The sequence below is a fragment of the Rhinoderma darwinii genome, chromosome 5, assembly GCF_050947455.1.
Source record: "Rhinoderma darwinii isolate aRhiDar2 chromosome 5, aRhiDar2.hap1, whole genome shotgun sequence".
NCBI lineage: Eukaryota > Metazoa > Chordata > Amphibia > Anura > Rhinodermatidae > Rhinoderma > Rhinoderma darwinii.
Genome location: NC_134691.1, coordinates 321939294 through 321957264, shown reverse-complemented (window position 1 = coordinate 321957264; position 17971 = coordinate 321939294). Strand labels below are relative to the sequence as shown.

At 37.3% G+C, this 17971-nt stretch overlaps 1 protein-coding gene across 1 annotated transcript in view; it reads left to right on the top strand.

The window, feature by feature from the left end:
- Positions 1-17971, top strand: part of MALRD1 (MAM and LDL receptor class A domain containing 1) — a 274434-nt gene that overhangs the window by 207492 nt on the left and 48971 nt on the right. Inside the window, exon 34 of the mRNA XM_075828272.1 lies at positions 17522-17791. Coding sequence (XP_075684387.1) covers positions 17522-17791 — 270 coding nt within the window. The remainder of the gene's footprint in view (positions 1-17521; positions 17792-17971) is intronic.

The window sequence follows — 17971 nt, the reverse complement described above, 5'->3', positions numbered from 1 at the left end:
AGCGTACTCTGATTTTTCTTGGCTTCCATGGTCTCAGTTCTCTGGTGCCAGATATTTTGACATATTATTTTAATTCAGGGGGTTCATGATATTTTCTAATACGGTTTGTGCATCAGCTCCTTCTGATTTTCAATATCTCTGCTTACAGTCATTGAATGGGAAGCTTTGTAGTTTACTTTCAGTGGAAGAACATCAGTTCTGATCATGTGCTGTCATACAGGTGCAGGGCTTCTTTAATATTGAAATAATTCATACAAAATAATTTGGAAAATGTAGCGGTATATATAAGAATACCTTTAAAAAAAAGATGGAGACTGTTGGTGCTAACAGTCTTATATTTACTTCCATCCTTTTATATTATTTTACTTTAAAGGAAAGCATCATACATAAAACAATGTATTTCACACTGTAGACATAATACATTAATATGTGTTTGCCTCCGGGTAGCACATGTTGAAATAATGTGTCGCCATCTGGTACGGAGTCAGAGTATTATGGCCAGACTCTAAAGGTGCCACTTAAAAAGGATTGGCACATGAGTGGCAGATGAATTCTGTGCAGAGAAATGCCAGAAAAGAGCAGCTTAGACTCTGTAGGTTTTTACCATGTGTTTTAGTAGTTAGATCAGAAAGTTTACATGCATAAAATGAGCCCAGCGTTATGTCAAATAGTCCTGGAGACACATATGCCTATCTATAATGCTTCAGCCGGCAGCACACAATCACAAAGCTTTGAAGTTTATCTGGGATTGCTCATAGTAAATGAGAATCCGGCCTGTAAAAAAAAAAAAAGCTATGAGTGCGCTGACTTGGCAAATAGCAGCCAAAAGTATAAGATCTGTCTTAAAATCCCTTTTCTCAACAGTCGTCAGACAGGACAGAGGAAATGAGGGCGGCAATTGAGTCTCAAAATTAACTTCTTGCTGGTGTGAGAAAGAAGCAAACGTTTGTATGGAGGGCAGACGTGTCAGGCTACATTCACACAAGCATGACAGATATTCCGCGCGTAAAAACTGCGCGTAAATCTGTCCGTGTGCATTGCGTTTTGCATCAGTGTGCTTTGCGAGTGGCATGTGTTTTTCACGCACTTGCAAGCACTTCTTTTTTCAATGTAATTGGTGCGTAAAACATGGACAGCACATGGATGTGCATCCGTGTGATGTCCGTGGTTTTCACACCCCCATTGACTTCAATATAATGAAAATGCACCAATATAGGACATGCGGTGACTTTCACGTAACGGACACTCGCTGCGTAAAAACTCACGCATGTGTGAATAGACCCATTGAAATCAATGGGGTTGTGTGCTGTGCGTGGTTTCAACGCACAGCACTCGGACGAGATTCATGCTTGTGTTAATGAGCCCCTACTGTACAGGATATTAACATAAGATATCATAAAACTAGGATTTAAATACGTTTTGTATGTAGTCTTACTTTTCAATCTAGGTTGGGAATGGAATATGTTATAGTCATCTGCTTTTATTCATCTACTTTTACTCATTGATGAAGTTATATTCATTCTATCTTTGATGTAATGGTAATCAGACCTTATACTGTACATTCACTTCTTGTTGGGCTTGTGGTGATACACAGCAGCCAAACAGAACAGGCAGAGCTTCAGTATAAGTATGGTGGAGGAGAGAGGAGCAACTCTGATAAAACAGGGAGTCAATTCCAGACTACCTCACGTACCCTGTCTGCATTGTAGCTAAGAAGAAGTAGTCAAAGACCAGATAAATCCACGAATCATGGAGAAAACTGCCAAACGGTCAACACCAGTGGAAATAGATAACAGATTAACATTTCCAAAAGGTAGTGATTTATATAATCTTTTAAGTCTACAACGCGACATTCAATGGCACCAGAACACAGACGTTCGTTAAAGAGGTCTTTCGGGATTCAAAAAAAGGGTCTGCTTATTTTTTTTTCTCAAAACGGGCAACGCTTGTTCGTGGGTTGTGATTGTATAAATCTTTTGACAAGTCAGAAGATGTTTAAAGGTCAAACTTCCCTTTATATAATTTGTTGTTAGAAACTCGATTTTGGAAAGGGTGTTTTTATGGAATATTTCGGAATTTCACTTTCTACATTCTTCAAGGCCTAAAGCACTTTGTATGACCTGCCAAGTCCAGTTAAGGAGAATTAACAACTGCTCTGAGCATTTTCTGAATCATAAAGTAGTTGTTGGACTAAAAGCCCATATTTCCTGAAAAACTGATTCATGTATTTTATCGGCATGAACTACTATAATGCTGCCGCCTATAGATATTTACAGGAGTAAATATTCAATCCATGCAATGAGGAACGTGTACTATGTGTCAATGTTCTACCAGTAGAAGTCAATTGAGTTGTATTGCAGATCCATATTTTTCAAGTCCATTGAGTTCTGTGGATAGATCATAGCTGGACCAGATTTGACTTAGGTACACGTTTCTCCATTGCTTTCCACAGCTTTTTAGTTAGATTCGTTTACACGTTGCGGACAATTCCGCTGCGGAGCATAGGCTGCGGTCCGCAGCATACACTGGCTGTTGCGGACGTGTAGCGGACTTGTTGCGGACTCATTGCGGAATTTCTCCATTGACTTCAATGGAGAGTCAAAATTCCGCAATGAAGTCCGCAGATGTTATGTGTGCTGCGGAGCGTATTGGTTTTACTAACATGACATTTCTTCATTCTGGCTGGACCTATGTGTTTCTAGGTCTATAGCCAGACTGAAGCCCCATGCACACGAATGTAAAAACGCCCGTAATCACGGGCCGTTATTACGGCACGGGCAGGCCCATAGAAGTCAATGGGGCTCCCGTAATTACGGGTGACTACGTGCGTGCACCCGTAATTACGGGAGCGTTGCTAGGCGACGTCAGTAAATAGTCACTGTCCAGGGTGCTGAAAGAGTTAAACGATCGGCAGTAACTGTTTCTGCACCCTGGACAGTGACTTCTGATCACAATATAGATCAACGTGTAAAAAAAACTAGAAGTTCCTACTTACCGAGAACTCCCTGCTTCTTCCTCCAGTCCGGCCTCCCGGGATGACGTTTCAGTCCAAGTGACGGCTGCAGCCAATTACAGGCCAATCACAGGCTGCAGCGGTCACATGGACTGCCGCGTCATCCAGGGAGGTCGGGCTGGATCTCGAAAGACGGATTAGTCACCAAGACAACGGCCGGGTATGTATGAATTTCTTTGACTTTTACTAGGGAAAGGGCTGCCTCTTCTCTTTATCCTGCACTGATAGAGAGAAGGGAAGTACTTTCACCTCAATACGCAACGGCCAGTCCGCATCAATTTACTGCACATTTTAGGCAAAGCCGCAACAGAATCTGCAACGCAGATTATGTGCGGCATTGATGCGGACAGTGTCTTCAGAACTCCACCACGTCTAGTCATGCCCTTACTGCCCACGGACAGCAAGAAATGTGCCTAATTTATTAAGAGGGGTGCGCTTCTTAATAAATTAGGCACATTTGACTCCAACTTTCTTTATTTTAAGACGGACATATGAAACACCAGCCTTATTAAATCCCCCCCCCCTTCCCCGTATCTGCACCCACGCTAACAAAGTTTTCACATATGAAAGTTCTCCTATCCATTCACAGGCATATTTTTATTCATAGGGGGCAGGATTAGTAGTGTAGGCAAACATATATTTAACATTTAGTATTGATGTAGTAGGCTGAACTTGTTGCTGAATTTGTCATTTAACTATTTGTTTTCTACCCCATGGTAACAGTCCTTCAGTCATGAAAAAACACTGATAAACGCATCATAAGTTGTGCCGCATGACAAGCTCAGCTATGCTACACTGACAAAGTAGCTCTGATACCATCTGTATCTGCCTCTTTTGTGAGACAGAAATGTGCTCAGAACAGTTGACGTATCCATTCCCGAACTCGTTATAGCAGGTCATAGGAAGTGCAGTACACAGCAGGGGGCGACTGTGAGCCAGGATCCCAACTCCCAGGGTAAAATAATGCAAATTATTTGCTTCACTCTGAGGCATGATGGGAGAAACATGTTCAGAATCCAAATATCTATTTTTCTTTCTATTTCACTACTGTACAGTATAACCATATTTTATTTCTGGAACATTCATATTTACATAGCAGTTCTACTTTGCAGGATTATTTATTGAAAAGTTGTATAACACATTGTTAGCAGAATTTAGCTGAACCACACAGCAACTCACCAAACTCTTCGCATAGTTGGCCGTCTCCGCTGAAAATAACTTATTTCTTTTGGGAATTCTGAGCATTGTGAATGCAGACCACTGCGAAGATAAAACTGTCCCACCCACAAGTCACTCGGAGATTATTTCCCACAATTCAGGGGAAGAGATTACATTCTCACGGGCATTTTAATAATTCATATATACTTATATTACAATTCCTTTGTCCAGTAGAATTATTGTGGTTTTTTTTCCTTTGGCTGTTGAATAGGTTTTCTGAGAGATAGAGGTGTTGTCATAGAGAGGGGTCCGACTCTCGGACGCTTATCTAGCCTGAGTGAAGAGCCGGTCTGGTAAAGCGGCGGCTCCTACTCTGGCAGACTCAAGTTGTTCATGTATTATGGAATATTACTACAGCACACTGCGAACACTAATGCCACCTAAGCCGCTAAATATAAATAAATATGCATTACTACTAAATCTACTTACAATAGGGAGGTTCTTAGCGCACATTTTGATCAAATTGTGTGAGCCCACCTGCCACGACAAAGCGACCTCTATGAGGTGGGAACCTACGCTGCACATACACCCAGAACTGGGACTAAGCCTACATATACTTTGGGATGGAATACTAGAGATGAGTGAATTTTCTCAAATTAATTTTGAGCCTTATTCGGTATGAATACATTAGTCGAAAATCGAAAGTAACCCGAATGCCCTGAAAATTAGTGTCTGACTCTTTGATGTCTTCTAGGACTGTATTCAAGGTAACTCCAACCAATTTCAAGTTCTTTAACGCCAACACAGCATGTAATGTCAAAGTGACACCAACATATATGTATGTGTAGAGGGAGGGTTACCCGCGATCATTCTGGGAAGGCTGCCTGCAAGGCATTATGGGGAAATCCAGGCTAGGTCATGTAATCCTTTTTCTTATCTGGATTATTTTTAATAAAAAGTATTTATAAAGTTGCACCAAACAGACATAATTTTATTAAAAAAACAAAAAAACATTTGCCTTGCAAAGGTGTACATAGCCTTTAAGACACGGAAGGAAAAAAAAAGCAACTATTTCAAAGGTGTACATAGCATTTAACCCTTTCTGGGTAAATGCAGGATTCTCCAAGGCCAGTGCTCGTAATAAAGACTGCAAAATTTTCTCCCAAATACACTTAGGCCTTATTCACACGAATGTATTTCACGTCCGTGTTACGCACGTTAAAACAACGGACGTCACACGAACCTATGCAATTCAATAGGGCCATTCAGACATTCAGTGTTTTTCACGCAGCGTGTGCATCTCCTATTCTTGTGCGTTTTTTGCGCATCACGCACCCTTGAAGTCAATGGGTGCGTGAAAATCACAGACAGCACACGGACGTCATCCATATGCTGTCCGTGATTCACGCAGCAGTTGCTAAAGAAATGAGAAAAAGAAAAACACCTTCTTCAGTTTTTTTTGCTGACGTAAAAAACGTGTGACATACTGATGACATACGTGCGTAGAAAACGCAGACGCGCACCGTACACAGATGTCACATGGAACTGCAACGCAAGAAAAACGCTGCTTTTTTTACGTGCGCAAAACGGACACGCTCGTGCGAATAAGGCCTTACTTTACCAAATTTTTTACTACATCACACATTTTTAACATAGGGAGGTTTAGGGCATGTTCAGACGTGGCGGAATTTTTCCTCTGCAAATGTTGCTGCAAAATCGCAAACAAATCGTTTTTTAGCCGCTTGCAGAAAAAAAAAGCGGCATGATCTTTCTTGCCACGGTTCCGCCTCTGACCTTCTATTGAAATCAATGGGAGGCAGAGAAAGCGTTTTTCATGGCGTTTTTTGCCCGCGGCACTTAATGGCTGCAGTTGAAAAACGCAGCGAAAGATGTGGCAAGAATTTGCAGGCAGGCCAAAATCTGCCTTCTCCGCCTGCAAAAAAACTCAGTGTGAACAGGGCCTTATAGGAGTGAGAGTTGTTTTTCTGAGGCTCCATGTACACGATTGTATTTTTAATCCGTAATTACTGACCCATTCATTTCTATGGGCTCTGGACACCTTTTCGTATTTTTACGGATGGGTGTCTGTGCCGTAGTAATTATTGAACATGTCTTTTTTTTTTTAATTACTGCACGGACTCCCCATAGAAGTCTGTGGGCGCTTCTGTAATTACGGATGTGCATCTGTAGTCGTCCGTAATTGCGGAAGAATTGCTAGGCGACGCCAGGGGATTGTCCAAGATTCCTCCCTGGTTTTTTTTGTGGATCCGTAAATATGGATGCGTTACGGATGATGCACTATGGACCGTATTTACGGACACTCTTCCGTACATGCGGATGATTTACGGATGACTATGGATCCGTATTTACTGGCAGTATTTACGGATGGATAAAAAATACGGTCATGTGCATGGGGCCTGATACAGAGCTCAAAATCCCCTGTTTCCCTTCACACAACCATGCAGTTAAAATTCTCTCCGCCTGCAGCCACAATTGAAGGTACGGTAGCTGACGGCACAGACAGCTCTCATGTTGCTCAATAACAAGTCAGAAAAGTCTGTTCTAGATCAGGGGTGGTCTTATCGGTGGTCTTTTGAAAATGTTTCTCTGTCAAAGGAAGTTTGTAGAAACGAGTATTGAGCATGTTGGATTTTAACATTACTGACATTTTTGTTCAGCCGGGAGGGAAGCCGCTGACAGCTCGTCTCCCTTTCCCTATTGTAATTACTATACACGCTTGGCTGAGCTGATCACGCATGTTTATATGGAGGACTGTACAGTTCAGGGTTTTCCCTAGACCTAGAGGCGATGTACACCTTTGAATGGCAATTTTTATTTTTTTTTTAATAAATCAGCGTGATTAGTGCAACTTTCAAAATAGTTTTTATAAAAATAATTTTTACTTTTTTAGATTCTGTATACACAGCAGCTGTATCTAGCGCTATGACCTGAACCCATCAGTCTTAGGCCTTACTCACACGAACGCGTGCGTTTTTGGCGCGCAAAAAAACGCAGTTCCGTGTGTCAGTGTTTGCTGTGTGGCTGCGTGATTTTCACGCATATGCCATCCTTATGACACGCGGTTTTGATGTTCAGAAAAATAAATGAAGGAAGTGCTTTTATTTTTTCCTTCATTTCTTTATCTACTGTTGCCCGAATCACGCGCGACACACGGAAGTGCTTCCGTGTGCTGCGCGTGATTTTCACGCACCCGTTGACTTCAATGGGTGCGTGATGCACGAAAAACGGCCAAGTATAGGACATGTCGTGAGTTTTACGCAGCGGACATACGCTCCGTGAAAATCACGGACTGTCTAAACGGCCCCATAGACTAACATAGGTTCGTGCGACACGCGTGATTTTCACGCGCGTATCACGGATGTTAAACACGTTTGTGTGAATAAGGCCTTACAGGAGCAGGATCTAGCGAACGATACAGCTGCTGTGTATAGAGAATATAGAGTAGTTGTATCTAAAAATGAAAAAAATATTTTTAATAAAAACTATTTAGAAAGTTGCACTAATCACGCTGACTGACCTTTAAATGAAAAAAAATAAATTGTATTTTAAAGTTTTACATAGCCTTTAATAATCAGAGACTACTCAGTATGGTCTTCTGCAGCATTCATTATTGTATCCTATAATATTCATTATTGTGTTCTATAACATTTAGTATTCTATCTTATAGCATTCAGTATTGTATTATATAGTATTCACTATTGGTTCCTATAGTATTCAGTATTGTGTTCTATAATATTCAGTATTGTGTTCTATAGTGTTCAGTATTGTGTTCTATAGTATTCAGTATTGTGTTCTATAGTATTCAGTATTGTGTTCTATAGTATTCAGTATTGTGTTCTATAGTATTCAGTATTGTGTTCTATAGTATTCAGTATTGTGTTCTATAGTATTCAGCATTGTATTATATAGTATTCAGTATTGTATTCTATAGTATTCAGTATTGTGTTCTATAGTATTCAGTATTGTGTTCTATAGTATTCAGTATTGTGTTCTATAGTATTCAGTATTGTATTATATAGTATTCAGTATTGTGTTCTATAGTATTCAGTATTGTATTCTATAGTATTCAGTATTGTGTTCTATAGTATTCAGTATTGTATTATATAGTATTCAGTATTGTATTATATAGTATTCAGTATTGTGTTCTATAGTATTCAGTATTGTATTATACAGTATACTATTCATTATTGGTTCCTATAGTATTCAGTATTGTATTATAAAGTATTCAGTATTGTGTTCTATAGTATTCAGTATTGTATTATATAGTATTCATTATTGGTTCCTATAGTATTCATTATTGGTTCCTATAGTATTCAGTATTGTATTATATAGCATTCAGTATTGTGTTCTATAGTATTCAGTATTGTGTTCTATAGTATTCAGTATTGTATTATACAGTATACTATTCATTATTGGTTCCTATAGTATTCAGTATTGTATTATAAAGTATTCAGTATTGTGTTCTATAGTATTCAGTATTGTATTATATAGTATTCATTATTGGTTCCTATAGTATTCATTATTGGTTCCTATAGTATTCAGTATTGTATTATATAGCATTCAGTATTGTGTTCTATAGTATTCAGTATTGTGTTCTATAGTATTCAGTATTGTATTATATAGTATTCAGTATTGTATTATATAGTATTCATTATTGGTTCCTATAGTATTTATTATTGGTTCCTATAGCATTCAGTATTGTATTCTATAGTATTCAGTATTGTGTTCTATAGTATTCAGTATTGTGTTCTATAGTATTCTGTATTGTATTATATAGTATTCAGTATTGTATTATATAGTATTCAGTATTGTATTATATAGTATTCAGTATTGTGTTTTATAGTATTCAGTATTGTGTTCTATAGTATTCCGTATTGTATTCCATAGTAATCAGTATTATGTTCTATAGTGTTCAGTATTGTGTTCTATAGTATTCAGTATTGTGTTCTATAGTATTCAGTATTGTATTATATAGTATTCAGTATTGTGTTCTATAGTATTCAGTATTGTATTATATATTATTCAGTATTGTTTTCTATAGTATTCAGTATTATGTTCTATAGTATTCAGTATTGTATTATATAGTATTCAGTATTGTGTTCTATAGTATTCAGTATTGTATTATATCGTAATTCAGTATTGTTTTCTATAGTATTCAGTATTATGTTCTATAGTATTCAGTATTGTGTTCTATAGTATTCAGTATTGTATTATATAGTGTTCAGTATTGTGTTCTATAGTATTCAGTATTGTATTATATTGTAATTCAGTATTGTTTTCTATAGTATTCAGTATTGTATTCTATAGTATTCAGTATTGTTTTCTATAGTATTCAGTATTATGTTCTATAGTATTCAGTATTGTGTTCTATAGTATTCAGTATTGTATTCCATAGTAATCAGTATTATGTTCTATAGTATTCAGTATTATGTTCTATAGTATTCAGTATTGTATTATACAGTATACTATTCATTATTGGTTCCTATAGTATTCAGTATTGTATTATAAAGTATTCAGTATTGTGTTCTATAGTATTCAGTATTGTATTATATAGCATTCAGTATTGTGTTCTATAGTATTCAGTATTGTATTATATAGTATTCATTATTGGTTCCTATAGTATTCATTATTGGTTCCTATAGTATTCAGTATTGTATTATATAGCATTCAGTATTGTGTTCTATAGTATTCAGTATTGTATTATATAGTATTCAGTATTGTATTATATAGTATTCATTATTGGTTCCTATAGCATTCAGTATTGTATTCTATAGTATTCAGTATTGTGTTCTATAGTATTCAGTATTGTGTTCTATAGTATTCAGTATTGTATTATATAGTATTCAGTATTGTATTATATATTATTCAGTATTGTATTATATAGTATTCAGTATTGTGTTCTATAGTATTCAGTATTGTATTATATATTATTCAGTATTGTGTTCTATAGTATTCAGTATTGTGTTCTATAGTATTCAGTATTGTGTTCTATAGTATTCAGTATTGTATTATACAGTATACTATTCATTATTGGTTCCTATAGTATTCAGTATTGTATTATATAGTATTCATTATTGGTTCCTATAGTATTCATTATTGGTTCCTATAGTATTCAGTATTGTATTATATAGCATTCAGTATTGTGTTCTATAGTATTCAGTATTGTATTATATAGTATTCAGTATTGTATTATATAGTATTCATTTTTGGTTCCTATAGTATTTATTATTGGTTCCTATAGCATTCAGTATTGTATTCTATAGTATTCAGTATTGTGTTCTATAGTATTCAGTATTGTGTTCTATAGTATTCAGTATTGTATTATATAGTATTCAGTATTGTATTATATATTATTCAGTATTGTATTATATAATATTCAGTATTGTGTTTTATAGTATTCAGTATTGTGTTTTATAGTATTCCGTATTGTATTCCATAGTAATCAGTATTATGTTATATAGTGTTCAGTATTGTGTTCTATAGTATTCAGTATTGTGTTCTATAGTATTCAGTATTGTATTATATAGTATTCAGTATTGTGTTCTATAGTATTCAGTATTGTGTTCTATAGTATTCAGTATTGTATTATATATTATTCAGTATTGTTTTCTATAGTATTCAGTATTATGTTCTATAGTATTCAGTATTGTGTTCTATAGTATTCAGTATTGTATTATATAGTATTCAGTATTGTGTTCTATAGTATTCAGTATTGTATTATATCGTAATTCAGTATTGTTTTCTATAGTATTCAGTATTATGTTCTATAGTATTCAGTATTGTGTACTATAGTATTCAGTATTGTATTCTATAGTATTCAGTATTGTTTTCTATAGTATTCAGTATTATGTTCTATAGTATTCAGTATTGTGTTCTATAGTATTCAGTATTGTATTCCATAGTAATCAGTATTATGTTCTATAGTATTCAGCATTGTATTCCATAGTATTCAGTATTGTGTTCTATAGTATTCAGTATGGTATTCTATAGTATTCAGTATTATGCTCTATAGTATTCAGTATTGTGTTCTATAGTATTCAGTATTGTATTCCATAGTAATCAGTATTATGTTCTATAGTATTCAGTATTGTATTCCATAGTATTCAGTATTGTGTTCTATAGTTGTAAAGGATCTGCCAGCCACTTCTGTGTATACGCCCATGGGTAATCAGTCTGCACATGGTTCTATGTCTCTGAGACTGACTCCATCTTCCACCACTCAGGATGGCAGGCTTAGGAGTGGGAGAGCCTATCGCAGCCTGGCCAGACGGAGCTAGTTCCGCCCTCTGTCTATTTATACCTGCCTTTCCTGTTCCTCCTTTGCTTGTGATTCTTTTCGTGTGGTTTCCTGGCCTTGCTGCAGCTCCTAGCTATTTGACCTTGCTTCATACTGACCCTGGCTTTCTGACTACTCTCCTGCTTTGCGTTTGGTACCTCGTACATTCCTGGTTTGACTCGGCTCGTTCACCTCTCTTGTTGCTCACGGTGTTGCCGTGGGCAACTGCCCCATTTCCCTTTGCTTGTGTCCCCTTGACCGTTTGTCTGTCGTGCACCTACTGAGCGTAGGGACCGTCGCCCAGTTGTACCCCGTCGCCTAGGGCGGGTCGTTGCAAGTAGGCAGGGACTGAGTGGTGGGTAGATTAGGGCTCACTGTCTGTTTCCCTGCCCCCCTGTCATTACAATAGTATTCAGTATTGTATTATATAGTATTCAGTATTGTGTTCTATAGTGTTCAGTATTGTATTATATAGTATTCAGTATTGTGTTCTATAGTATTCAGTATTGTATTTTATAGTATTCAGTATTGTGTTCTATAGTATTCAGTATTGTATTCTATAGTATTCAGTATTGTGTTATATAGTATTCAGTATTGTGTTCTATAGTATGCAGTATTGTGTTCTATAGTATTCAGTATTGTATTATATATTATTCAGTATTGTGTTCTATGGTATTCAGTATTGTATTATATCATATTAGGTATTGTGTTCTATAGTATTCAGTATTGTATTATATAGCATTCAGTATTGTGTTCTATGGTATTCAGTATTTTATTATATCATATTCAGTATTGTGTTCTATAGTATTCAGTATTGTATTATATCATATTCAGTATTGTGTTCTATAGTATTCAGTATTGTATTATATCATATTCAGTATTGTGTTCTATAGTATTCAGTATTGTATTATATAGTATTCAGTATTGTATTATATAGTATTCAGTATTGTATTATATAGTAATCAGTATTATGTTCTATAGTATTCAGTATTGTATTCTATAGTATTCAGTATTGTATTAAATAGTATTCAGTATTGTATTATATAGTATGCGGTACTGTATTATATAGTATTCAGTATTGTGTTGTTTAGCTGTCCGTGTTGTATTGGTCTACTTTATTGTCATTTTACACAACATTTTTATGTTTTACTTTTTCCCTTCAATTTTTTCCCTTCCTACAAATCCATCTAATCTCTGCTTTATTTTACTCATACTCTCTCTCTCTCTTCGCTCATATTATTACTCTTTTTCTCTCTTCCCAATCTTCAAACCCTTCCTTCTCCTTTACCCTCCTTCTCTCCTTCCCCGTTTTCACCCACTCTTACTTTTAATGCTGTATATTTTCTGCACAATCCATTAGACGTTACTATTAAGAAATCCGTCATTGTACCATTATCAATTTCGCAATGTCATGTCAAGCAAATGGCCCAGATTCATTTTGTACCAATCTCTCATGGAAAAATCAATGATCTACCAATATGTTATGCTAATCTCCAAGAGGCAATCAGAAGGAGAACAAAATTCAATATCCATAGTCAGTCACACAACTGTAATAAGTGTTCCAAATAATAAAGCCATGCATTTAAATGCCAGGCATGTACGTCCAAATAGAAAATACTACAAGGGGGTGAAGGGAGCAACATGTAGATTAATGAGAATATTCTGCAAATTGTTTGTTGAACATGTTCAAATTGTTGCTGAACTGTAGATTTTAATGTCACACAACGATCCCAAGTTCCCGCTCTGCGTTTAATGGAATTTATTTGGCTTTAGTAAATTTAAAAAGAGCTGCATAATAATCTCATGTTGACAGTAGGCTTCGTATTACAGCAGGATGGGACTCCGGTAGATTTGCAACTTTTTGGTCATTATTTAAATTTCTGAGTATTCCAAGAACAATTGTATGAATAATGTACTTCATTTGTGAACTCCCCTGTAAGACAGTAGTAGAAGACTCCAAGTATCAACGGAGGTAACAGGTAATTATAAAACCAAATAGATTCTCAGGCATTAGGCGCAACTGGACTGTTGACAAAAATGTGCTAATGTGGAATTATCTGGTTATTCAGTTCCATGTTACAAGGCTAGGTTTTATGGTTACAGTCATGCATGCACAGATATAGCAGAGCTGAATTTGTCATTTAAGGGCTGCTGCACGAGGCTGTACTATGGCTCCGTACTAGCTCCAAGTTTTACGGAGATGTAATATGGCAACCCCATGCTGCGTAAAATTTCTATTGCAGAATTTTGTCTGCGATGCAAGAAAAAAAATTTGCCGTGCAAATAAGTAGCATGCTACATGGACAATTGGAGGAGTAGCCACATTGTATAGGACTAATCCTCGTGTAGAATCTGCTGCACGCCAGCAGCACATTCATGGCAGAAATGTGTCGTATTTCTGTCGTGGATCATGCAGGAATTCGTGTTGGATTTTCAATATGCAAATCCATCACGTGTAATCGGAACCGAACATTTGCAGTATATTTATCAGTTCTTCCTTTTATAACCTGTGATCATATGACCAGGACAGAGTTTCAAGTTCCTATTCAATGACTACTAGCAAAGTTCTTGAAAAGGGTAAGGAATTAAAAAACAGATCATCTCGATCTTTCCTGTTCATTAGCTGAATGTCAGAACTACTGAGAAAGCTGACCCTTACACAGAATGGTAGGAGAGATAGAACTGTACGTAACAGCAGGGGCAGGCATATCATATGGACAACCTGTGCACAAGGGCCGTACAGGAAAGGGGGCCGATGCTACCTATCAGTGCTAGTCTATCAGATTACATGTCAGGGACTACGATAAGTCCTATCTATGTAGCAGAATTACTGGTGGATTTTCTGGAAAGTCATGAGTGAGGTGGTCTTTGGATAGCCCCCTATTGTCATCAAATTAAAAACCAAGGGGCACATATATTGTGATAGCACAGGGGCCCTCTGCTGTCAGTGTCCGCCCCTGGTTTCTATGCACATTCTATAGGTCGGGGCTTCTCAAACGTTCTCTACTGTGGCCAAACCAGCCGGTACATGGTGATGCCTGGGCCTCACCACGCATGGTCGAAGTCCATGCCAAAGTGAAAAATATTGCTCAAATTATCCTGTACAACATTAAAATAAACAAAAAATGATTCAATTATATTGTTAAAAGCGAGATTAATGCAGCCAGAGGAATTCCTGTGCAGTTTATGATCAATCGTAGTATCTTGTTATCCAGTATCTGTTCCTCATGTAAGATAACTCAGATCAGGGGCGGACTGACCATTCGGGCAATAGTGCACTGCCCAAGGGCCCAGAATTCTATTTTTCTACACTATTGCAATATCCTCCTCCGTGCCTCCCATCTAACACTCTTGCAGCTCTGCAAACCACCATCAACTTTGCCGCCAAGTAAATCTACCTCTCCCCTCGATCCACCTCTGTCGGTCTCTTTTGCCAATCCCTTCACTGGCTATCCATTGCCCAGGCAATTTAGTTCAAAATACTAACCAACACTTACAAGGCTGTCCACAACCTCTCCCCTCCATATATCTCTGCTCTCATCTCTAGATACCTCCCCACACTAAATCTCCAGTTGTCACAAGACCTTCTTTTTCACTCCTCTTATCTGCTCCTCACATCATCGTCTCCAAGTTTTCTCCCGTGCTTCCCCCATACTCTGGAACTCGCTACCCCAACACATCAGAATCTCCCCCACCATCTAGCCCTTTAAAAACAACCTGTAAACCCACCTCTTCAGAAAAGTTTACAACTGCCAATAATCCCGCTACCACCGCAATACGGGATGAACAACTTCTACCCTCACCTACTGTCTCCTTCCCCTTCCCTTGTAGATTGTAATTCCTCATGGGCAGGGCCTTCACTCCTCTGTACCAGTCTGTCATTTATTAAGATCGTGCTTGTGACTTGTATTGTCCCATGTTATGTACTTAAACCCTTTATTTTTTTTTCCGTGCAGGGCCCTGGTATTAAAGTGTAACTAAACGTTCCACAAACTTATGACATGTCATAGTGACATGTCAGAAGCTTTGATTGGTGGGGGTCTGAGCACTGAGATCCCAACCAATCGCTAAAACGAAGCGGCAGACATGCTCGTGTGAGCGCTCAGCCGCTTCATGTCTGTTTGGCTTTTTCGTAAATCAATGTAGCGGTGTACGGACTCAATAGAAAGTCTATGAGCCCGTACACCGCTTCATCGGCTTTCCGGAAAAAGCTGAACAGAAACATAGTGGCTGAGTGCTCACACGAGCGCTTCTGCCGCTTCATTTTAGCGATTGGTGGGGGTCAGAAGTTTGTTGAACGTTTAGTTACACTTTAATGGCGCTTTAAAACAATAATAATAGTAATAATAGCTCCAAATCCCCTGCTTCACTTAACACAAGAAAATTTAATAAATTAAAAATGTATAATAAGGTTAAAAAAAAAACCTTGCAGGCGGCTCAGCCAAATCGCAGTTTGTAGATAAGACAAGTTTGCAGTTCTGGGACATATATGAAGATAAATCTATATAATAGTGAGAGTGCTAAGCTCAAACCTCTCCTGAGAAGCAATGTTAAGAGTGATTATAGTCTATTGTAATGTTAACACATTGCAACAAAAAGACGTCCTGTTCTCAGCACACTGTGAACTTCATACACGTACTGTACAGTCTTTTTTCCTGTCCCAGTTTTCGCTGTAGGGTGTTAGCGGTAATGCCGATCTTTTGCTGCGTACAGACAATGCACTGAAAGAATCAGACATCAAATGCAAACACATTTTCCGCCCCAGGATTCTTTCAGAAATTCTCACTGCTAGTCTTATACTTAAAGTTGTTGTGTGGTTTTACTTCAGAATTGCTGATGTTTTAGAATGTTTAACTATTGACATACCTGTAACTTCCTGAGCTCGGTGGCTACATTTCTGGCTGGTGTGAACTCTCAGCGTAACATGTTTTATTTATCTCACATTATGTAAATATAAATCCCTTAAACATAATAACTTTTTTTTACTTTAAGCAGGTCTAATATGATATTACCCTAAGCCACTACCAGTTGCTTAATGTTTACATAATCAAACAGTATACTGTAAGCTCTTTAGCGCCCCCTAGTGATTACTGAAAGCAGACAAAATTTTGTCATTTAACTCTGTAGAGGATATGCAGATCTGTATCAGAAAAACTGAGGTTAGATTGTTATAAAGATATATAAAAAAGTATTCGCTTTACAGTTCATATGCAGCCGAGGTCTTAAAAATGATATGTAAGTCACTACTTTTGGGTGATGAGGTCTTCGCGTCATATGATATGAATGCAAATCTCAGGGAATTGGATAACCATTACAAAAAAAGGCCATACTTACTGATACAAGGGCAGGTTAAAACACCAATTCCCATCAGGATGCAGACAAGCACAATGCAAAATACTGATGAATCATTCACACCTACCATTTATGAGGGGGATGGCTGCTTTTTATTACAATTGCACACAGACAAGGCTTCCTTAAAGTGCCAGTCACACGGTTAGGTGTAGTGCATGTGTCATATGTATAGTATAATCCCTATTACTTTTGTACAATATACATTATACAGATATATCACACATCCTCAAACCACATGATGCAGACTGTCTGTGTATTGTGTGTGGTCTGTTTCTACATGTCATTGATGCTGCCGCATTGTTAAAAGATAATTAACAAGTGAGATACACTTGCTAAATAGCATTTACAATAGGTAATAGAGATAGATAGATCCTCCTCCCTCTTCCCACTTCCTACACAGTGACCTCTCCCCATGTCACAGAGCATGCCCACAACACTGTCCCATAGCAGCTGATAAGTGGTTTTCTTTCTTTCTTATATTTAGATACCTGCTGTAAAGCAAATCTCGTGAACTGCTGTTGCAGCAGCTCAGGCCAGATGTCTGTCTCCATAATCATGTAATAAAAACGTAATGTAATACAAATAAAAATGCAAAATTAGAGCAGAAAACAGATTTTAAAAATCTAAAAGTTTAGCATATACTTAATTGTTGCTGCTTTTTAACAGTAATTTTCAGCTGCATCACCTTTTTTGCCTTTCAGGACCATCATTTCCAAAACCTTCCTGCCCTCAGGATTTGTTTACCTGTACGTATATAAAGGACTGTGTCCCCTTATCAGCAAAATGTAATGGAACAGAAGAATGCACCGATGGCACAGATGAAATCCTCTGCTCTACTTCACCTCCTACCACCAGCCCTGAGATACGGTGCAGAGCTACAGAGTTCCAGTGCTTTGATTCATGCATCCCATTGATGATGCGGTGCGATGGTGTAATCGATTGTCTGTTTGGGGCTGATGAAAAGAACTGCAGTAAGTATTGCAGACTTTTTTATATGAACAAAAGTGCAAATTTATTTATTGGATATTTACTTTGGATTATACAGATGTAGCAGAGTCAAGTCTGTGTGTCATTTGGCACACTTATTATAATATCTCACAGGGGTGTACAAGGAAATCATAAGGCCCCATAGCAAAATAAATAAATAAATA